Consider the following 22,703-nt stretch of genomic DNA (forward strand, 5'->3'; position numbering starts at 1 on the left):
TCTCTCTCTCTCAAAAATAAATAAATGTTAAAAGAAAAAAAGAAAATGTGTATTTCTTATTTGCTAAGAGATTATGTTTCAACTTTTTTCTTTTTAAATGAAAACCAATTTTTTTTTTAAATTTTTTTTTCAACGTTTTTTATTTATTTTTGGGACAGAGAGAGACAGAGCATGAACGGGGGAGGGGCAGAGAGAGAGGGAGACACAGAATTGGAAACAGGCTCCAGGCTCCGAGCCATCAACCCAGAGCCGGACGTGGGGCTCGAACCCACGGACCGCGAGATCGTGACCTGGCTGAAGTCGGACGCTTAACCGACTGTGCCACCCAGGCGCCCCTGAAAACCAATTTTTTAAAAGTTTTATAAGAATCTCTGCACTTAACGTGGGGCTTGAACTCACAACCCTGAGATGAAGAGTCTCATGCTCTACTGACTGAGCCCATCAGGTGCTCCTGTTTTTAAACTTCTAAAAATAATTTCAGGGGCACCTTGGTGGCTTAGTCGATTAAGCGTCCGACTTCAGCTCAGGTCATGATCTCACGGTTTGTGGGTTCAAGACCCATCTTGGGCTCTGTGCTGACAGCTCAGAGCCTGGAACCTGCTTCCGATTCTGTGTCTCCTCTCTCTGCCCTTCCCCTCATCACGCTCACTCTCTCTCTCAAAAATAAATATTAAAAAAATGTTAAAAAATATAAAAATAAAAATAATTTCAGACTTACAGAAAAGTTTTAAGAGTAATGTAAAGAATTCCTGTCTGTTTTTTACTCAGATTCATCAAGTTTGTTTTAACATTCAGTCTGTCTTTATTTTCACGGTTTTTCAAAGCCATTTTGAGAGTAAATGTGCCCATCATGTTGCTTTCTCTTTAATGACTTCCGTGTGCTTTTTTTTCTAACAAGGACATTCACTGTTCACGTATATAATCACAGAATAGTGATCCAACTCAGGAAATTCAACTTTGATACAATACTGTTACCTAATATCTAGATTTTAATCAAATTTTCTAGTGGTCCTAAGAGTGTCCTTTAAATCAGGGTTTTTGTCTGTTTGGTTGGTTTTCAGGTCTAGAATCCAACCCAGCATCGTGTATTGTATTTGATTGTCATGTTTCTTCAGGCTCATTCAATCTCTAACAGTTTCTCAGCCTTTCTTCGCCTCTCGTGATACTCTTGACAGTTTTGAAGAGTACAGGTGATTTGTTATATAGAATAAACTTACTAAGAGTTTTTTAAAAAATCCTCAATGAGGTCTGCATTTTATATAATGCTTCTTTTATATCTGTTGAGATGCCTTTTCTCCTTTAATCTTTTTCCAACTTTCTTGAAAACTTCTTTTGTTATGAAATATAGCACTTGCAGATAATTGGATAAAACGTGTATGAAAAACCCAAGGAGTGTTTATGAAGTAAATGCCCATGTGGCCATGACTGAGGTCATCCCAGATGCGTGTCCTCCCTACCCTCCTGACCACCACTCCCTCCCTGCCATGCGGTGGCCACCTTTCGATGTTTATGTTCATTACATCCTTCATTTTGTTTCCGGTCTTAGCACCTAAGTATCTGCTTCCAAATAGAACAAGTTAATTTTGTTGTTTCTGAACTTGAGATGTGGGAAATCATATAGGATATGTCACTTTGTGGTTTTGCATGTCGTTTTGAGTTTGTTGATTTTATAACAGTGTGCTGTTTGAATATACCGTACTGACATCTTATCCATCCACTGTTAGAGTACAAGTTTTCTTCCTATTTATTTTTGAGAGAGAGACAGAGACAGAGCACAAATGGAGGGGAGGGGGGAGGGAGGGAGACAATCCAAAGCAGGCTCCAGGTTCTGAGCTGTCAGCACAGAGCCCGACGCGGGGCTCGAACCCACGAACTGCGGGATCATGACCTGAGCCGAAGTCGGACGCTCAACCGACTCAGCCACCCAGGTGCCCCAGGTTTTCTCACTCTTCTGAACAATTTTGCCGTAAACAATCTAATATATGTAGACGGGTGCAAATTAGCACACATCTCTGTAAGACGTACAGCCTGGCAAGAACTCCTAAGTGATGAGACATGCTTGTCTTCTGCTTTAGGAGATAGTGCCAGTTTTCCAAAGTGGTTGCATCAGTGTGTATTCCCACCTTTGCCCCACATTTTATCTGCCAGTAGGTATTGTCAGATTTTAAGATATTAGCCAGTCTGGTAGTGTGCTGGTAGATATGACAGTATTGCTTTGTGATTTTAATTTACATCTTATTTATTTATGAGTCCAAACACCTTTTAATATGTGTGTTGGACATCTGTATTTCTTTTTTGTGAAGTGCCTGCTGAAATCTTTCTTTGGTGAGGAAGATAGATTATCTCTCTTTTTATTACTATTATTATTATTATTTTTAATTTTAATTTAATTTATTTTTTTAATTTACATCCAAGTTAGTTAGCATCTAGTACAACAATGATTTCAGTAGATTCTTTAGTGCCCCTTCCCCATTTAGCCCATCCCCCCCGCCCACAACCCCTCCAGCAACCCTCAGTTTGTTCTCCATAAGTCCTCATATGAGTGAAGGGCTAGGATATTTGTCTTTCTCTGACTGACTAATTTTGCTTAGCATAATACCCTCCAGTTCCATCCACGTAGTTGCGAATGGCAAGATTTCATTCTTTCTGATTGCCGAGTAATACTCCATTGTATATATACCACATCTTCTCTATCCATTCATCCATCAATGGACATTTGGGCTCTTTCCATACTTTGGGTATTGTTGGTAGTGCTGCTGTAAACATGGGGGTGCATGTGCCCCTTCGAAATGGCACCCCTGTATCCCTCGGATAAATACCTAGTAGTGCAATTGCTGGGTCGTAGGGTAGTTCTGTTTTTAATTTTTTGAGGAACCTCCATACTGTTTTCCAGAGTGGCTGCACCTGTTTGCATTCCCAATCTCTCTTTTTATTATTGACTTGTAGGACCTCTTTATATATTCTGGATTTCAAACCTTGGTCAGTTATGTACAGCAAACATCTTTCCTCATCTTGTGGCTTGTGTTTCAGCTGTCTTTATGGTGTTCTTTTGGTGACCAGAAGCTATTCATTTTGATGTAAATTTATCAACATTTTCTTTTAGCCTTAGTGCATTTTGAAGCTTCCTTAAAATGTCTTCCTTTACCCCAAGATCATAACAGAATGTTTTATATTGCTTTAAAGTTTTTTTTTTTTCTTTCACATTTGGGTCTGCAATCCGTCTGAAAGTAATTTTTGTTCCTTGTATGAACAAGGGGTCCAGTTTCATTTTCCTAATTATGACAATACCACTTTGCAAAAATAGGTTTGTCCCCATTGCGCTGGGGTGCCACCTCCGTTATAATCCAGTCTGTGATTGGGCTGTCTCTTCTTCCAGCAGTCTCCCCCTCAGCCAGTACCACACTGTCTTGATTACTGTAGATTAGTAGTGGGTCTTGATACTTGATTGAGCAAGACTTGCCACTTTGTTTTTCTTCTCTGACATGATTTGGTCCTTCGCATTTTCATATAAATTTCAAAATCAGCTCATCAGATTCTAATAAAACAAAACACTTCTTGGGATTTTGCTTGAGTTTGCATTGAATGGATATATCAGTTTGGGGAGTATTGTCCTCTTTACAATATTTAGACTTCCAATCCATAAACATGGTATATCTTTCTCTTTATGTAGGTTTTCTTGAATGTCCCGATAAAAATCTGGTCATTTTCTCTGTGGAAGTTTTGTGCTTTTTTTTTTTTTTTTTTTTTGCTGGTGTATTTTCAAAGAAATTCAAGACATTTCATTTTATCCAGTTAAAGACTTAAATCCAACTGCAGTATCATTATCGCACTCAACCCAATTAACAAGAATGCCTTCAGCCTACCAATCTATGTTAAATTTTCCCTGTCTCAGAAATGCCTTTTTATGGTTGATTTGTTTGAATCATGATCCAAATAAGGTCCACACATTTCATTAGGTAGATGTGTCTCTTAAGTCTTTTTTGGTTTGCAGTTTTTTTTTTTCCTTTTGATCTTGAATCCCTTTTAATCTCTAATTGATTCTCCCTCTCATCTTTTCCCTACATCATCTATTTGTTGAAGGGGTCATTAGTCTTGTAGAATTTTCCACATTCTGGGTTTGGTGGTCATTATTCTCATGGTGTAATTTAACATATTCCTTTGTTCTTTGTGTTTTCTGTGAACCAAAAATTACACTTGGAGACTTGATTAGATTTTGCTTCAATTTTTTTTTTTTTAAACAATACTTCTTGTGTTGTTTTGTATATTTCTCGTTACAGAACATCCCGAAACAATGTCCAGGTGTTCCACTTTTGGAGATGTTCACGTCGAGCAGTGGGTGCAGGTGTTGGATTCTTTCATTATAAAATTCCCCACCAGCCTTTCTTCTCATGACTTTAGTGGTCACAAATAATCATTGCTTAGATCTATTATCTCATTCTGTGTTAGAAAATGGTAATTTTCTTTTTATTGTCTGTGAAATCTGTAGTATGGCCCCATTTTCCATTCTGTTATTTGTTATTATTGCCTTTTCTTTCTTTTCCCCCTGGATAATTCTTACCAGGGGATTATCAAGTATATTAGTTATGTTGAAGAATCAAGTTTTGGCTTTGATATTCCCTATTGTGTGTTTATTTTCTAGTTCAATAATTTCTCCTCGAATTCATATTATTTTCTTTTTTGAGGGAGTTTTGTTGCTGTTCTTTTTCTTGTGAGGTATGTTTAGCTATGTTTTTGGCCTTTTTTTTTTTTTTTGAGTTTATTTACTTATTTTGAGGTAGGGGAAGGAGCAGAGAAGGAGGGAGGGAGAGAGGATCCTAAGCAGGTTCCTCACTGTCATCACGGAGCCCAACGTGGGACTTGAACTCATGAACCTGAGATCATGACCTGAGCGGAAATCAGGAGTTGGACGCTTACCCCACTGAGCCACCCAGACACCCCCTGGCCTTTTTTAAAATAACATTGTCAGGTTGCTATTAGGTACTGGAAGTACTTAAGTGTTAGATTAGCTGCATCCTCAAATTCTGATAGTAATATTTTTATTGCTTTTTGCTGTCAAGTATTTTTGATGTCTACAATGATTTCTCCTTTGACCAATGAGTTATTTAGAAGTACATTGTTTAATTTCCGAATATTTGAAGATTTTCCAGGTATCTTTCTGTTAATTGCATTCTTAGTTTAAGTCTTCTGTGGTCAGAGAACTCACTTTGTATTATTTCTCTTCCTTTAACGTTTCTGAAACTGCTTTAGGTGGTGAAAGTTCCACGTACACTTGAAGGGAATGTGCATCCCAGTATTTTGGGGTACAGTATCTTAGAAACGTCAGTTAGGGCAAGTTGGCTGAAAACACTGTCCAGGTCTTCTGTGTTCTTACTTATTTTCCGTCTGCTTGTTCTGTCAGTTACTGAGAGAGGGGTGTTGGAATCTGCAGCTGTGATTATGGATTTGTCTGTTTTTCAATTCTAACAGCTTCTTTGGTGTATTTTGAACCTCTGTGCTTGGGTGCATACACATTTAGTAGTGTTCTGTTTTCTTGAATAGATTGATCTATCTCTGTGTAATACCTCTCTTTGTCCCTAGTAAATGTTCCTTTCTCGGAACCTTACTCCCTGAATTTAACATATGCACTTTCCTTTGATTACTGATTGGATGATATATTTCTGTTCGTATGTTTATTTTTAACCTATTCATGTCTTATATTTGGATGTGTAGTTATTATAGAAGGCATATAGTTGGGTCTTGCTTTTTTACCCAATTTAATAATCTCTGCCTTTTAATATGAATGTTTAGGTCATACACATTTGAAGTGACGATTGATAGGGTTTGGTTGGTTTATTTTATTTTTAATTTTTTTATTTTTTTTTTATTAAATTTTTTTTTTTCAACGTTTATTTATCTTTGGGACAGAGAGAGACAGAGCATGAACGGGGGAGGGGCAGAGAGAGAGGGAGACACAGAATCGGAAACAGGCTCCAGGCTCTGAGCCATCAGCCCAGAGCCTGACGCGGGGTTCGAACTCACGGACCGCGAGATCGTGACCTGGCTGAAGTCGGACGCTTAACCGACTGCGCCACCCAGGCGCCCCATCTTTTCGTTTTCTTTTTAAAAAAAATTTTTTAACGTTTGTTTATTTTTTGAGAGACAGAGACAGAGCATAAGCTGGGGAGGGGGCGGGGTGTGGGGGGGGAGTCGCAGATTCCAAAGCAGGCTCCAGGCTCCGCGAGCTGTCGGCACAGAGCCCGACGTGGGGCTCGAACCCATGAACCACGAGATCATGACCTGAGCCAAAGTCGGACGCTTAACTGACTGAGCCACCCAGATGCCCCCTTTTCGTTTTCTATCGACTCCACTCGTCTTGCTGTTTTTCTCCTTTGCTGCTGCTTTCCGAGAGGGGGTGTGTGAACATAAACAATTTGTATTTCATATTTGAAATAGAAGAATCATTTCTTTGGACTTTTTTTGCTTCCATTTTTACGATTCCAGTTTATCTTCACTATCGGCTTATTAGTTACGCTTCCTTTAATAAATTTGTGTTGGTTGTTCTGGGGAGTATAATGTACTTCGCTGACTTATTACAACATGTATTCCAATGAAATGATGCCACTGTGCATACGGTGCAAGGTCCTGCGTGAGCACGTCCTGAGAGTACAGACTATGCTCGCGGGGGCTGCCGTTGCCTCTTCCCACCTTTGGTGCTCTTGTTTTTCTGTAGTGCACGCCATCATGCATCCCACCCACCGTACCTTGCTACTTTATTTCCTGGAGATATCCAACCATCTTCTAAAGCAATGAAAATGAGGAACATACTTTTTTGATATTTGCCATCATTTAGGCCGTTTTCGTGCTTTTCATTTCTTTTTGTGAAATGCCCATTCTCACTCGGCATCCTTTGGCCGCAAGAACCTCCTTTTCGATTCTTGTTAGTCTAAGACTGCTGCCCGTGAATTCTCACAAGCTTTTATCTGAAACAGTCTTTATTTTGCTTCCATTTAGTTAATAAATTTTAATTTTGAGCGTAGTTTTGGATTTCAAGAAAAATCAAGCAGAGCATGCAGAGTTCCTGTATCCTTCACTGTCCGAGCACGTCCAGCCTTTCCAGCAGCCCTTCCGTGTGTTTTTTTTTTTTAATTTTTGTTTAATGTTTGCTTATTTTTGAGAGAGAGAGACAGAAAGAGACAGAGCATGAGCAGGGGAGGGGCAGAGAGAGAGGGAGACACAGAATCCGAAGCAGCCTCCATCCAGGCTCTGAGCCGTCAGCACAGAGCCCGACGTGGGGCTCAAACCCACGAACCGTGAGATCGTGACCTGAGCCGAAGTCTGGCGTTTAACCGACGGAGCCCCCCCCGCCCCACCCCAGGCACCCCAGCCCTTCCGCATGATAATCATGCTTATTTTAAAGTCCTTGTGTGATCGGTCTGTGTCTGGGTCCCATGTCCTCCCCCTCCGTGTCCTCCTGCCTTCCTCCTGCACATCTTTACCCTGAGCTCCCTGGCTCACTCCCCTGTGTTCTCCTCCCCTCTCTTGAGGGTCTTGTCACTGTCCATCCTCGTTCATTTGCTTGCCTACATCCCGGTGGGAGCTGTGCCCCTCAGGGCAGGCCCTGGAACACGGGCATCTCTTGGCCCTGCGTCTGGGGCTGGGTAATTGGGCTAACTCACAGACTCACGACAGTGACCGCACCAGTGGGTGAGAGAAGGAAGGGACGAAGACACAAGAGGTTACTTCCATGCTAAGAGTTCCGGGGAACATTGCTGAGTAAAATTGAGTCATCCACTTTATATTTCAAAAAATTCACAAAAATAACACATTCTTGAAGCATTTAGCAATTTCAGGAGTTCTCTGAAACAGGGAGTCTCCCTCCCCCTCCACTACAGTCTAAGGTAATATATGCTTCCAGACTTTTCCCTAAATGAGTGTATGCATATACAAGTAACGTGTATTGCACATACATACGTAAACATAGTTTGTATTAAGAAATGGGCTCATACTGTATATAAAATTCTTCACGTCATCTTTTCATTTATGGTATCACAGGCGTCTTTCTAAGTCAGTGCATATCTATCGGTAACTTTGAAACTGCTTATACAGCATGCCCATGGATAGATCTAGCATAACTTATTTAAGCTTCCCTCTTTTGGTAGACATTTTAATTGCAGTTCTTTGCTTGTGTTGTGATACTGATGGCTGATGCGCTTGAGGGCTTCCCACGGGCCAGGGACCGCCCTGAGCTTCCGGTGGCTGAGCTCATCGAACTTTCTAATGCTTTCTGAATCACGCACAGTTGTTCTCTCTCCTTTCTCCTCATTAGCATAGCTGGCACTGAGAAGGACTGAGCCTGATGCTTCTGGACTGCGCTCATCCACTATGACCTCTCCAGGTCATTCCAGCCCAAAGCAGCCAAGTTTTCCAAAGTGTTGGTGCCAGAGCACTGGCGTGTGGGAGTCTAGCTTTCCCGTTCTGTATTCACTGCGGCGGATACACTGTCGCTCCCTGCTTCAGGGGCCCTCTCTTGCCCCTGTCCTCACCTCCCTTAAGAGGGCAGGTCCCTTGCGACCACTCGAAGCTGGATTCAGGTCTGTCTATCCATTCTATGGCCCTGGAAGCAGATTGGGGATCTTAGTTGCTTGATTTCCCAGGGGAGGCCAACCTGAATGTGGTCCAGTGAAATGTAATCAGGGACTTTATAGTGTCTGTTTTCGACTTTCCCAAACCTCCTGGCTGCCAGATCTCGACCTTTCATCCCAGGGGTGGTATAAGTCTCTCCGAGGACAGGCTTGAGTTGATGGATTTTTTTCCTGTCGTGTGCTGGGCCAAACGACTACCTCTTTGAATTCCACATTTCCAGTCTTTTCCTGCAAATCAAGGTGGGTTTGCAACTTCAGCTAATTCCGATGTACGGCCAGAAATGATGCGTGCTGTTCCTGGGTTGTGAGGGGCTCAGAGGAGCAGGCAGAGGCAGGCAGGGGCTCCTTTCCATTGGCTCCAAGAAGCCTTTCCAGAGTGCCTGTCCCTCATCTTGGGCAGAGGCCTCCAGGCCACAGCTGATCACACTGGCTTTCCCCTGTATTAATGTCTTTGTTTAAAACTGCTTTGCTGGGGCGCCTGGGTGGTGGCTCAGTTGGTTAAGCGTCCGACTTCGACTCATATCGTGATCTCATGGTTTGTGGATTCAAGCCCCACGTCAGGCTCTGTGCTGACAGCTCAGAGCCTGCAGCCTGCTTCAGTTTCTATCTCTCTCTCTGCCCCTACCCCACTCGTGCTCGTGCTTGTCTCTCCCTGTGTCTCAACAATAAATACACATTGAGAAACAAAACAAAACAAAACGCCGCTTTACTGAGGCATATATGTCATGCGATAAAATTCACCCACCTAAAGCACCCAGGTGGATACGTGTCAACAGTCACGCAACCCTCAACCAGAGGCACATTTGAACATTGCCATCACCGCCTTGTGTCCTTGTTCTTGCTTTTGCCCTGTCCCTCGCTTCCTCCCCGCTGCGGACCAGGCAACCAGCGATTTGTGTCTGGAGGCGGAGATTTTGCCTTTTCTAGAATTCCTTATAAACGGAATCGTGTGTCGTGTTGTCTTTTCTCTCTGGGTTCTTTTCCTTAGTAAAATACGTTGGGAAGTTATCCCCGTTATTACCACTAGGCTGTTCCTTTTTAGTGCTTCATCCTAGTCCATTGTATGGACAGTTGGTGCCTGGTGTGTGTATTCCCTCGGCGAGGAACATGGAGATTCGTCCACTTTGTGGCTATTGTGAATCGCGCCAGTATGAACATGTGTGTACAAGTCTGTATGTGGACATAAGTTTTCATTTCATCTGGCCAAATACCTAAGAATGAATTGCTGGATTGAATGATAAATGCATATTTAGCTTTTTAAGAACCTACCGTTTTCTAAATTACTGTACTATTTTGCATTCCTACCAACAGTATCTGTGGGTTCCTGTTGCCTCATATCTGTGCCAGCAAAGGTGTTGGCTTTTAATAAAAAGCCAGCAAAGGTGTTGGCTTTTAATAAAAGTATTAATTTTAGTTATTTTTTTTAATTTTTAAATTTTATTTTAAGTAGGCTCCACGCCCATTGTGGGGCTTGAACTCACGACCCTGAGATCAAGACCTGAGCTGAGATCAAGAGTCGGATGCTTAACTGACTGTGGCCCCCAGGTGCCCCTCAGCAGTTTTAGATTTACAGAAGAGTTGCAAAGCCAGTACAGAGGGTTCCTTATACCTTTAATCTTCTAATGAGATGGTTCTCAACCAGGGCTGATTTTTGCCCCCATAGACCTGTCGCAATGTCCGGAGACATAGTTTAGTTGTCACATCATGGGGCGGGGGGCAGCCAGGGGGATTCTACTGACACCTAGTGGGTAGAGGCCATTTGAGATTGAGGTGGCCGTTGGATGCCTCTTGGGACCTTTTCCTTCTGCATGTATTGGTCACTGAATTCCCGCCTACTGTCATGGAGCCTCTCTTCCGAGTCTATCTAGGCCTGAAGAATCAATCCAAAAAGGAGAAAGTCGTTTTTCTCCAGTTCCAAGTGGACGGTTTCAACCTCCAGTGACCACCAGACCAGAGGACACAGGTCTGGTTCCTATAGGACAGTGACCCACATGGGAATGACTATCTTTGGACGTTCCTTGACCGTCTCTCCTCCCTCTGGACAGAGGTCACTGACTTTGCTTTGTTCCTTGGTTTTACTACCTGCCCTTCACACAATGCCTGTAATTAGCATACCGCCACTCAGTGTTGCCCAAGTAACTGTATAGATCATTTCTCATCTCCACAGTCAGATTATTGCCAGAGGGCTGAATGACATCCTCCGGGACTTCAGTAACAATGAGGAGGACTTCTTAACGGTCATGGAGATTGTGGTCAGATTGTCAGAAGACGCAGGTGTGTATAAGGATTGTGTACGTTTATTTTTTACTTGTGTATTTCCAAGAAATTGCGTATAACCACCGGTAGTGAATTAAAAAGAAAACCTGGGTATTGATCGAAAATTTTAAGCAATGTCTAAGCATGAATGGATATTGTCATCAACAATGGGTGTCTTATTTGGCATCAAATTATCCTTATTTTTAGAAAATTAGAATGACTAATGGCCATGAATGCCATTTGCCCTGGCAGTTAAGGCCTTTTGTATTTCATGCATTTTGCCCGACTGTTGGTTGCTAAGAAAGACCACATCAAAAGAAGTCTTTTGGATTAGAACAATCCCAGTCATTAGTTTCCGTCACCTGTAATCTTTGTAGGCTGATCTTGATTTCTCTCTCTCTCTCTCTCTCTCTCTCTACTTCTCCATGATTGCTCTCCGGGGAGGAAAGCACGCTGCTGGGTGGTAGACACTGAGACGTCCCTCCTCGCCCCTCCTCCCCCGTGCTCGCAGGAGTGAGTGGTGGGGTTACCAGTACCGAGAGCTGCCCTGCGCCCCCCGACCCCCCATTTGTAACGATCAGTGAACAGCTTCAGAAAGTTTCTGAAATCTTACACTGCTTTAGATTTTGATCATTTTCACTGAAAATAGAAAAATAAACATTCCATATAGCTCCTGTATTAGTTTAAAATATTCAGATGAATATGACACAATGCTTTTAAAAAGGCCCAAGTGGATGTTTTGAATCCTTAAATGGGTTCTCTTTGTAAATGAGTCACCATTTACAGTGCTGAAGCAATTATATATTTGTGTTAAATTTAATGTGGTATATTGGAGCTAGAGCCGCTCTTTTGTTTAATGCTCTGCCTTAGAAATAATTGGGATGCGTGGATTGTGGGGGAGTGCATTTATGAAAGAATTATTTATAATGTATACATTCCGGCTGGAATTTAAATAAGCACAACCCATAGGTCTGGCATATGTGCCATTAGTTGTAATGGCTTTTGGACGCTGGCCCAGCGTTGCAGACTGCCTGCTCCCTCCTCGATTTATATATGGCTTGTTATAATAGAGTTGTCATTCTCCCTTCCTTTTATGTGTTTATATTGCTGGATAGCTTATTAGCTTTTTAAGCCTGTCTGTAGCATAAATACTCTAAACGGGAAATGATTTTTAAACTGCGTTTGTCTAATTTCCTTGATGAAGTATTTTAGTAAGAAAAGCTAGAAACTATCGCCATACACTCTGTAAGATGCTTGGCTTATTCTCACACGATTCTTTTCTGATTTTTTATTGCTGCAGAGCCCACGGTGCGGACCGACCTGATGGAACAGATTCCTCCCATTGCCGTCTTTTTACAAGAAAACAGATCGAATTTTCCAGGGGTGCTCGCGGACTATCTTACACCGATCGTAGTGAGGTACCTCACGGATCCGAACAACCAGGTGTGAAAAATTGTAACCTTAAGATCTGTGCAGCGAATTCTCCTTAGTCATATTTGTAGCTGATAGCCATAATTCAGAAAACAGCTTTGTGGAGTTAAGTGACTCAAGAACAAAAGATCTATTTGTGCTCGGTTCCTCCAATTGTTCAGGCAGATAGCGCTCATTCTTATTATCATGAGATACTTCTTTTTTTTTTTTTAACTTTTTATTATGGAAATTTTCCAACACACAGCAGTAGAGAGAATATTAAAATGAATGTCCGTGTACTCTCTACCCAGCTTCGACTGTCATTAACATTTGACCAGTGTTTTCTCATTTATCTTAAGATAATCCAACCCAGATAAAAGCATTTCCCAGATACCGTATCATTTTTACTGTAGATGCTTTGGTATTACTCTCTGAGAAATACAGATACTTTTTAAAACACATAATAGCAATCCCATTATCACATGGATAGAATTTATGAATAGATCTTTGATATTTCACTAATCTCTAGTCATTGTTCAGATTTTTCACTTTTCTCAGAAATCTGGTTTCATGCGGGCAGTCTCTTTAAATCAAATCCACATGAGGTCCATATATTACATTTGATTGATGTACCTTTTACAGTTTCTTTTAATTTGTCATAATTCATCCTCCCTTTTATTCCTCTGCTCCAAGGAAACTAAGTCATCAGACTATAGGATTCCCCACATTTGGGATCGGGCTGATTACATCCCCATAGTGTGGTTTGAAATGTTCCTCTGTTCCCAGTACTTCCTACGAACTGCTAGTTAAGTCTACAGCCTTGGTCAGACTCAGAGTTTTGGGTTGTTGGATAAGAATCCTTTTTAGGCCCTGCTGCTGTATCAGATCAGGAAGCACAAAAGCAGTGTGGCCACTGCATTTGGGTTTTGTCAGCCTTGTCTGTTCTTTACAAAATTCCCCACCATGAGTTTGTATTGATATTTCCACGTTAAATTGAGGATTATAGGGCTTTTACTTGTTTGATTTTATATTTGTAACTCTTGTGTTTTTTTGTTGTTTTGTTTTTGTCTTTTTACACGGTACACATCTTGCTTTTTAATGGCATTAGTGTGTGTGTGTGTGTGTGTGTGTGTGTGTGTGTGTGTGTATCCAAAATAAAAATGCCAGTATGATTACTAACAGTTTGGTGGGATAACTGAATATAGTTTAAGGTTTCTTTGCCGTTCTTTTTGTTTTTGGACTGTCTCCCACTAGAGATGCACAGTCGCACAGTCGTATTAACATTAGTATTAATGAGACTGTGTTTCAAAGTTACTTGTATTAACCCTTTTTGTGCCTAAGCTCTCAACTTGATCTGCCATTAGGCTCATTTATCTTCATTTATTTTTTAGTTTTAGGAATTGCTTTAGCTTTTACATTGGGATTTAATTTAGACTTATAATAATTATTTAAGATGTTTGTACATGATTCCAAGTCAAAACTGTAAAACAAAGCACATTCAGAAAAATCTGACTTCTATCCCTACCTCCCCCATCTGTTCCCTACTCCTTCTGTAGATAGCCATTTTTTCTACGTTTTGACTTATTCTTTTTTTCTTTAAAAAAAAAAAAGTTTATTTATTTATTTTGAGAGAGAGCAAAAGAGACAGAGATGGATCATGAGCAGGGGAGGGGCAGAGAAAGAGAATCCCAAGCAGGCTCCGTGCTATCAGCACAGAGCCCAAGGCAGAGCTTGAACTCACGAACCATGACGTCGTGACCTCAGCCAAAATCAAGAGTTGGATGCTCAACAGACTGAGCCACCCAGGCGCCCCCTAGGTTTTAATTTATTCTTACCTTTAAAAAATACACACAAGGGGGCCCCTGGGTGGCTCAGTCAGTTAAGTGTCCAACTTCACCTGAGGTCATGATCTCGCAGTCCGTGAGTTCGAGCCCCGCGTCGGGGTCTCTGCCGACAGCTCAGCTCAGAGCCTGGAGCCTGCTTCGGATTCTGTGTCTCCCTCTCTCTGCTTCTCCCCTGCTTGCAGTCCGCCTCCCTCTCTCTCTGTCTTTCAAAAATAAACATTAAAAAAAAATTTTTTTTTTTTAGTGCGCACAAGTGGGTAACTCTGAGCAGATACGCGTACGTCCTTGTGTTCCTTGTTCCTTTCTCAGATGCAAAGTGGCGGGCCATGCCTGATGCTCTGTCCCTTGCTTTCCCCACCATCCAGGGTATCCTGCAGATCACTCCTTTGCAGTCTAGGCAGAGCTCCCTCATCCCTTTTTCCAGCAGCAAGCTCCTCCACTGCGAGGATGGAGCGTAGTTTATTGATCGACATTTGGGTTCTTTCTACTTTTTCTGTCACTTCAGAATTGTTGCCACAGGTAGCCTCGCAGCCTTTCTATTTGTCAGTTACTCTGGGATTTGCACAAAGGCTAAATGTATTTTTTTTTTAAGTTTATTTATTTATTTTGAGAGAGAGAATGGGAGCAGGGGAGGGAGAAGTGAGAGGGAGAGACAGAATCCCGAGCAGGCTCCGTGCTGTCAGTGCAGAGCCCGACGCGGGCCGTGACCTGAGCTGAAATCAGGAGTTGGATGCTTCATGAACTGAGCCACCCAGGCACCCTAGAGGCTAAATGTATTTATAATTTTTAATGATATGCCAGGTTTTCGTTATTACTGTGTTCAGATAGTTCTGCCATTTTGGCTTGCTATTTCTCCCTTGCTCTGAGCATTTTTAAAAAGCAAATACTTGAGCTGTTAACTGTGACAGGATTAAAGGTAGTGTTCCAATAAGGAAGACAGTCCTTCTGTTTCCACTCTCCTGATGTCAGTGTTTTGATTACTTTTACATGTTCTTGTCTAGGTGCTTCCGTCTTCCCCCACATAGGTCTGAGCTTAACGTGATGCAGTTTTCCCCATCCATTCATTTATTCCGGCGGTTTCTGAGTGCCCGATATGAGCCAAGCGTGGTGCTTTGTGCTGGGGATAAAGACCTGAGTAGGACCGATTTCCTGCCCCAGAAAGCGAATCTGCACATAGTGGACATTGTACATCTTCATAATCTTCCTGTTTTTACTTTGGTTGAATGCTTAGCTTTCTTCCAGCTTTTTTGATAAGGTAGATGCAGTGAGCATCTGTTCTTTTACCTTTGGATATGTTCTTGAAAATGAGATTGCACTGGGTCAGAGAACTTGACATTTCCTTGACCTTTGTCATAGATCACTGCCATCTGTTTGGTTCCAGAAGGGGAGAGGCTAGAACGGTGGTTTGGACCCCAGGCTCTCGGCTGTGTGTGCCCTGCGACAGCCAGACCCACTGCCCTCGCACGGTGGCCACTCCTTTTGCCTTGGCGTCTCCGGAGCTCAAGTCCCCAAGAGGCCCTTCCACCCCCTCACCGCAGCCTGCCCTCCCTGCTCGGCCACCGCGCTGAGCCTTCACGGGTCCCTGAGGTCCTCCTCGGCTGTCCCCTCCCTCATGTCCCCCTTTCTGGTCTCTCCACTGGTACCCTTCCCCCCTCCCCCCGCCCCCCCAGTTGTGTCCTTCTGACAGTGCCTCTGCCGCTCTGGTCCTGCCTGCCCATCACAGCCCTCCTGCATCACGGAGGCTGAGTCTGCAGGGGGGGGCGGTGCACTGATTGGTGCCATCGCACATTTATGGATTCGATCGCAGCCGACTGCAGCACTGTCCGCCTACCCTTTCACTTGTCCCTGCTCAGCTGCTCCCACGTCGCCCAAGGCAGCTCTTTCAGGCCTCTGCCACTGTCATCAAGCCTCTTCACCTTGCCCTGCCTGGCACCAAACAGGTGACCTGGCCTTTGCCTCCACAGAGGAAATAGAGACCTTCAGTCTTCATCCCCTCCCTCGATGAGTGGAAGCCGCGTCTGCTTCTGCCAGTCCCCCGGAGCCGCAGCCTGGGGCCATCGAAATCCTCTCTTCTCTTGCCTCCCTCGCCCAGCTGGACCTTGCCATGTGTCCTTTCTGTCCACGATAAACATATAACTCTTGAGTGCGCCCCCTCTTCTCCGTTCTTATCACCTTCAAACATAGAAAGGCAGCAGAGTCCGATCTCCCCGAAGGGTTTTCCTTCAGACTCTGCAATGCCTTCGGGCACAGCCGACTCCATGGGCCGCCAGCCCCCCACCCGCCATGGCACCTCCAATTGGTGCCTCCCCCTCACTCTGCCCAGGCTGGTAGCCTTGCTCCTTCCAGACGCCCCTCTTCTCCTCCTCCTGTCTAGCTCTGCCTCACTGTGACTGAGGCCAGCCCTTTCAGAAATCCCCCCTCCCACCCTGTGGGAGTGCCTCACGGTCCCCCAGGGGGAGGTAAGATCTGAATTAGGCCCAGATCCAGATTCTTTTGCATATGAGAAGGGTGGGTGTGTCCTGTCCCCGGTCCCCGGAGCGTCTGCAGCTCAACCCAGGCCTTCCTCATCATCATCATCATCATCATCATCATCATCGGGTACTCTTTCTGGCCTTTGCACTTGCAGTGACTCGTGGGAGGTATCCTTACTGTGGTCGCCAGTACTGTGAACAGCTTCCGTTTCTTGATCTCTCACCATGTGATGCACCGTGCTCCAGGATTAGCGAGGATTATCTTGTTTACCCTTCCTAACCACCCTGCAAAGTAGGGGCTCATTAGTTCCTCTTTGTTTTAGAGGTGAGGGAGCTGAGGTGCAGAGAAACGTGGTTGTGTGTGCTGGGGCGCGGCTGAGCTGGAGAAGGACCCTGGGATGCCGGGCTTGGTTTCCTGAGGCTCATCTGGTAGATGTTTGGGGATTGCCCGGGCTCTTCTGGATCCTGTAACTAGTATTTTCTCTACCATTTTAGACTCTGAGCACTGACTGTAGGAACCGCGTCTTAATTTGATACATCTCTGAGACGGAGCCCAGGGCCTGGGACCCGGTAGAGTTGGAGTGGAGGGCTGTAGAACTGAATCAGCCGACTCCATTCGCTAGTGTAGCCACATTTCTTCAGCTGTCCTGAGCTACTCGCCTTCTGTCTCCGGGGGAATGGGTGTCCCAACCCCTCTTCACATTTGATGGCTTCATTTCCCTCTTTGTTCCTGCTTCTTGTCTCCTAGCTGCCTTACTTTTCCAGTCTCCCGCACTGGCTTTTCTCTTTTGAGTATCATCATGCCTACATCTCCCTCAGCCTCCTGTTCCCTGGCCTTGACCCTGAGCGGACCACTGCCGAGCCTCTTGAAAGAGGAGCGTCCGGAGCCTCTTCCCTGCAAGGGCTCCCAGCCAGGCGGCAACCCAACCCACTGCAGCCGATGTCCCGAGAGCCCGTGGAGACGTGTCCTGCTGGGGACTCAGCTGTCTTCCTGTGAAATCCAGTGTTTCTGTTTCTTCAAAAATAGTTTTGATCTTTAAAATACTGTGGAATATTTTAATGACACGAGAGGACTGTGTGATAAATACCCGTATACCTACACACTCACTCAACAAATGTTAGCCTTTTGTAGTTTTGCCTTAGACCTATTTAATTGCTTTCTTTATAGGTTACAGATACGGTTAAAACTGTGCTGTGCCCCTTCTCATGCCATTCCTCTCCCTCTCTCCCCTTTTGTAGGAAACTACCACCCTGAGCCTGGGGTGTCCCTCCCATCCAGAGTCTTAGACTCCCACCGGTCATGTAAGCGGCCCCGAGTAAGAGAGTGCCTTGTTTCAGGTGCTTTAGAACCTTAAATCAATGGCATCAGACCGTACTTTGCCTTCTGCCCCTTGCTTTTATTCCTCCGTTTTAAGGTCTAGCCACACTGATCCAGAGAGCTCTTGGTCATTCATCTTAACTATTTGAAACTATTGCATTCATACTTTTTCCACAATTTATTTATCTTTTGAGTGACTTCTTTTTTGCCTTTACTTGATCTTTTTGCGCCCTTGGTCACCATTAACTACTTTCGGGTTTTTGAAGAACCTTTCTTGGATGTCCCGTGGCCACTTAACGTTGCTCTCCCCCATGATGGGGCACAGGGCCGACCGGGCCACGTTCTCCGTTCCTCCCGGAGCTCGTCGTCAAGCAGATGTGCACCAGGGTCACCTTACTGCCTCTATCTCTGTCTTGGTGACTAGCCATATGATTTCGGTGACAGTGAAGCAGCATTCATTTGGGGGCCACTGGCCCCCTCACACCGTTCTGAGCCCTTGGGCGTGCCCCCCATGGCTGCCCTGGGAGGTGGGTGAGGCCATCGTGCCCTTCTGTGGACAAGAAGCCGAGGCTTGCCCGAGGGGGCCCAGCTACTGATTGTGGGATTGCAGAGGAGGCGCAGCCTTGAAACCACTGCGGTGTCTCCTATGGGCGACCCAAGTGTCCCCCCCAACCCCTTGCCTGCCTGCCGGTCTGGTCCTCCCCAGGCCCTGGCCCTGGCCCGCCCTCCACGGTATCGTTTTCTCACCGTGTCGGATTCCCTGGGTGATCCCCTCTGCCTCTGCGGGCACGTGGCTGCCTCTCACCCAGGCCTCCAGAGCTGGCGCGTCCCCACAGCCCCCTGATGGTTCTCCCGGGGCATCTGTTGCGTCGCGTCGGGCCCTCAGACTCCAGCACCCACTCCTGTTCTTTTTACCTTCGGTCTTGCCCCTCTTTCCACGTCTTCCATGTGGTGATCGGCGGTAGCCCGAGGCATAGTTGATTTCCAGGATCGTCCGCAGTGACCAGCTGAGCTCTCTTCGGCAGCGTCTCTCAAACCTCCCCTCTCCTCTCTGTGCCCCACCCCCCGAAACCACGCCTCGGTCAAAGCCAGAGCAGCTGTGCCCCGGGACCCCTCGCCCGCCCTTGCAGCTTTCAGGGCCGCTTGAGGCTTCTCACGGGTCACCCTCCCCGAAGCCGTGTCTGGTCTTGTCACTCCTCTGCTTTCCCACGCGCGGGGCTCCCAGTGTCCGGGAGTCATCGCCAGAGGCCCCAGCCCTGCCCGACCCCAGCCGGCCCTTCAGCCTCCCTCCCCTGGGCCGCCCGTGTCCCTGTCTCGAGTCTTGGCTCATGTGCCGTGCTGTCCTGTCCCCATCCCTTGCTTGCTCTAGCAGTGCCCAGGAGCGGCCGAAACAGCACCACAAGCCAGGGGGCTTAAAACGGCGCACGTTGATTCTGTCACAGATGCGGAGGCTGGAAGTGCCAGACCCAGGTGTCGTCAGGGTCACGCTCGCTCTCCAGGCTCCAGGCGAGGATCTGTTCGTTGCCTCTTCCGGCTTCCGGAGGTGCCGACCCCCTTGGCTGCTGGCCGCGTCCCCAGCCTCTGCCTGTGTCTGCATGTGCTGCCCCCTCCTCAGTCCGTCCTCCCCCCTCGCCTCTCTCTTGTGAGGAGACTTGTGATTTCACTTAGGGTCATCCTGGCAATCTTGGATGGCCTTCCGGTCCTTACCGTGACCCCCAATCCCATCTGCGGAGACCCGGTTTTCCAAAGGAGGTCGCGTTCGAAGGCCCCAGAGATTGGATGCACACATAGCTTCGCCCACCGCCCCCGGCGCCTAACCTTGGCTTCTAACCGCCTTTGACGTTCTCCTCCGCGTCCGCCCAGGCCCTGCCCTTCCTGCCTGCTGCGCCTCAGCTGCCACCTGGGACTGGGGCCGGCCCTCCTGGTCTGCGCTGCTCTCCCGGTCTCTGCTCCAGGCACGCACCAGAAGCTCAATAAGCGTTTGACATCTCAGAGTTATTGGGGGCTTTTGCTGCCTCTAGTTGGACACCAGCTCCTGTCACCTCAGCCTGGCAATATTGCCGGGGCATCATCTTTTCTCTCCCCGCCCCTCCCACGGGGACTGTGGCAGTAGCTGCCTTGCCGACCTTTCTGCCCTCGGTCTTTCATCGCCTCCAATTTACTTGGAACGCCGCTGCCGGAATGATCTTTCTAGAAGACTGTTTTCATCTTGTCACTTGCTGGGAGGCTTCCACGTCAGAGTGCCTGCGTGGCGTCTTTTGTAACTGTCGTCTGCCAAGCTGCCACTCTGTCTTCACACCCTCGGCCCCGCTCCTCTTTTCCTGCCTCAGCCTCACTGTGCTGGGCCGCGTCTGCCATTACCTGGGCTGTAAATTGGAATTTCCTGCGCTTTCATTTCCCCAAGCGTGTTCTCTGGGCAGCTTCCCGGGATCCCCCCCGAGTTGCAGTGTTCGCTCGCCCCCCCCCCCCCCCCCACTCTGAAGAACAAAGAGCTCGTCGGCCTGGCTCCTCTCTGGTCTGGACTGAGGTGTCCTCTGGGTCCTGTCTTGCAGGGTCTTCTCTGGGCCCCTGCCCCCCGGCCCCCTATGTGTGCGTAGGCGAGTGTCTGCGTAGAAAGCTGGGGTACAGGTCGTGAGGGAAAAGGGGGGGCATGTCACAGACCGATGGGGGACATGCCTTGAGAGGGGTTCTGGGGAAAGGGATGTTTGGCCTGAGAGGAGAGGAACGGAGGGAACCAGCCCGGCAGGGGGAGCGGCGTATTCTAGGGCCTCCGGGAAGAAGTACAGGTGGAGGGCGGGAGGCCTTGTGTGGCCCATGCACGCGGCAGGGGACAGGGCCAGCTTGGCACCCTGCATCGGGAGTTTGGGTCCCGAGAGCACCTCCGCTCGTTCCGTGTTTCACCTTTGGCCTTTTGTCCTCTTCTAGGTTAGAAAGTCAAGTCAGGAAGTGCTCTTGATTCTTCTGGAACAAGATCTAATTTCCCAGCACGATGTTGAAAACAAAGTGTGTCCGATCCTGCTGGCACTCTCTGCCCCAGACAGCGACGACGAATATAAAGCAGAAGCCGTGAACGTGAGTCTGTCTAGGGAACGACAGCCCCACACCCTGGTGGACGGTCCCAAGCTCGGAGTGAGCCTGACTGGCAGTATGACAGGTGTTCGGTGTTGGCCAGCACTTGCCCGAACATGGCCTCCGGGCGATTTGGCCTCGGCCGGAGAAGGTCCACAGTTCGGACGCGTGCGTGTTTCGAAAACAATCATCCTTGGATCGACAGTTGTTTCAAGACAGCAGAGCTGTCGAAATCAAAGTTTAGGCAGAGTTGAGGCAAGATACAGACTTCTGCCGGGCGAGATGCAGAGATTTATAGGCCAGTCAGTCCTTGAACCCACTGGGATCATGGGCCTTGTTTCCCAAAGCAAGGGGCCCAGTGTAGTATGGGAGATGGTTTTGGGTAGTCCTTGGGCAATTAGGAAAAATCCAGTCGGCCTGTGTGTCTGTTTATAGGTGAGGACAGGCCGGACGTAGGTGTGTCAGTGGGTATGAGAGTCCACTCTGAAGAGTGCAGCAGTTTGAGAAATGCCCTATTCAAGTATCGGTGCTCACACCAGTGAAAGGTGTATAGTGAGAGGACTAGGACAAATACTCCATTTTCTTCTTTGAATTCTAGGGGCGCCTGGGTGGCTCAGTGGGCTAAGCGTCAGACTCTTGATTCCAGCTTGGGTCATATCTCACGGCTCGTGAGTTCGAGCCCCGCGTCGGGCTCTGTGCTGACAGTGCGGAGCCTGCTTGGGACTCTCCGTTGCCCACTCTCTCTGTTCCTTCCCCACTCATGCTCACTTCCTCTTTCTCTCTCAAAAATAAATAAATAAACTTAAAAAAATAGTTAATTTTGTGGCATCCCTGGGTTTGTATGATTCTGTACCCACTGTGAAGTGACTGTATAGTCGTGGACTTTCTCCTTGCTTCTGGAACCTTCACTCACGAAGTAGCTGCTAATGAGCCAGTACCAGCTTTCACGTATCGCCTTAGACAAAGACTCCCGGGCTTAGACGAAGACTCTCGAAGACTCTCGTGCCTTCTCCTCTGTGGCCCGAGGGAAGGGTACCCGCGGCCATCTTGTTTTGTGCGGCTGCTCCCCTGTCCACTGACCCAAACAGACGGTGCTGCACGGCACGCCCCCTCCCCCGCCCCGTGTTTCTCTTACAAGAGTAAATACCCCAGAATTATCCTAGCAGTTTAGAAAAACCACACGTAAAGATTTAAAAAATCCTGGGCCTTATTTCTGAATACAATAAGATACAGGAGATGGCTGTTTTCTTGGTTGAAGAAGAATGAGGTGAGAGAAAGGGATTCTTTCTCGAAGTGAGGAAACAAGCAGCACGGAGCTAGAAAATTCTATTGTAGCATGAGAGCGTTTGGTAATTCTTCTTCATTTATGTAGAAGTTTTCCTCAACTGTGAGTTACAGGGCTGGCTTTTTAAACTAATTTACGTTTTTGCATATTCCATATGTTTGTAAGATGAATCAGGCTGAAGAATAATTGATTATTAAAATTCAAATTCTCCAGGGTTCTTTTATAAATTTCAAGTTTCCGTATAAGAAATTAAATTTATTTTGCAAAATGAACTCGGATAATGGCATTTAGTTGGACTATTTGGCAGTTGAGCAGTGAACTTTGCCAGCTAGATCTTTTTTGTTGGGAAGTTGGTTAGGCAAGTACCCAAGGTTACGACCGACAACCAAGTATCTTATCCCGCCAGCCTGATAATACCGTGAAAAATAA

General features: G+C 46.2%; 1 protein-coding gene across 8 annotated transcripts in view; it reads left to right on the plus strand.

The window, feature by feature from the left end:
* LOC124504186 (putative serine/threonine-protein phosphatase 4 regulatory subunit 1-like) overlaps window positions 1-22,703 on the plus strand; it is an 83,569-nt gene that overhangs the window by 30,066 nt on the left and 30,800 nt on the right. For 6 of the 8 annotated variants that reach the window (XR_006960334.1, XM_047069553.1, XM_047069559.1 and 3 more), the window contains 3 exons: window positions 10,789-10,895; window positions 12,178-12,320; window positions 20,846-20,992. Coding sequence is in view for 7 of the 8 variants with exons in the window: in XM_047069553.1 (XP_046925509.1) it covers window positions 10,789-10,895; window positions 12,178-12,320; window positions 20,846-20,992 (397 nt within the window). In the remaining variant the exon portion in view is untranslated. Of the gene's footprint in view, window positions 1-10,489; window positions 10,669-10,788; window positions 10,913-12,177; window positions 12,321-20,845; window positions 20,993-22,703 lie in introns of those variants that run through there. The other 2 variants (XM_047069555.1, XM_047069558.1) reach the window with 2 other exon arrangements.

Source organism: Lynx rufus, unplaced genomic scaffold, assembly GCF_022079265.1.
Source record: "Lynx rufus isolate CCGP_SWC_20201006 ecotype Redwood Valley unplaced genomic scaffold, mLynRuf1.p SCAF_8, whole genome shotgun sequence".
NCBI classification, from domain to species: Eukaryota; Metazoa; Chordata; class Mammalia; order Carnivora; family Felidae; genus Lynx; species Lynx rufus.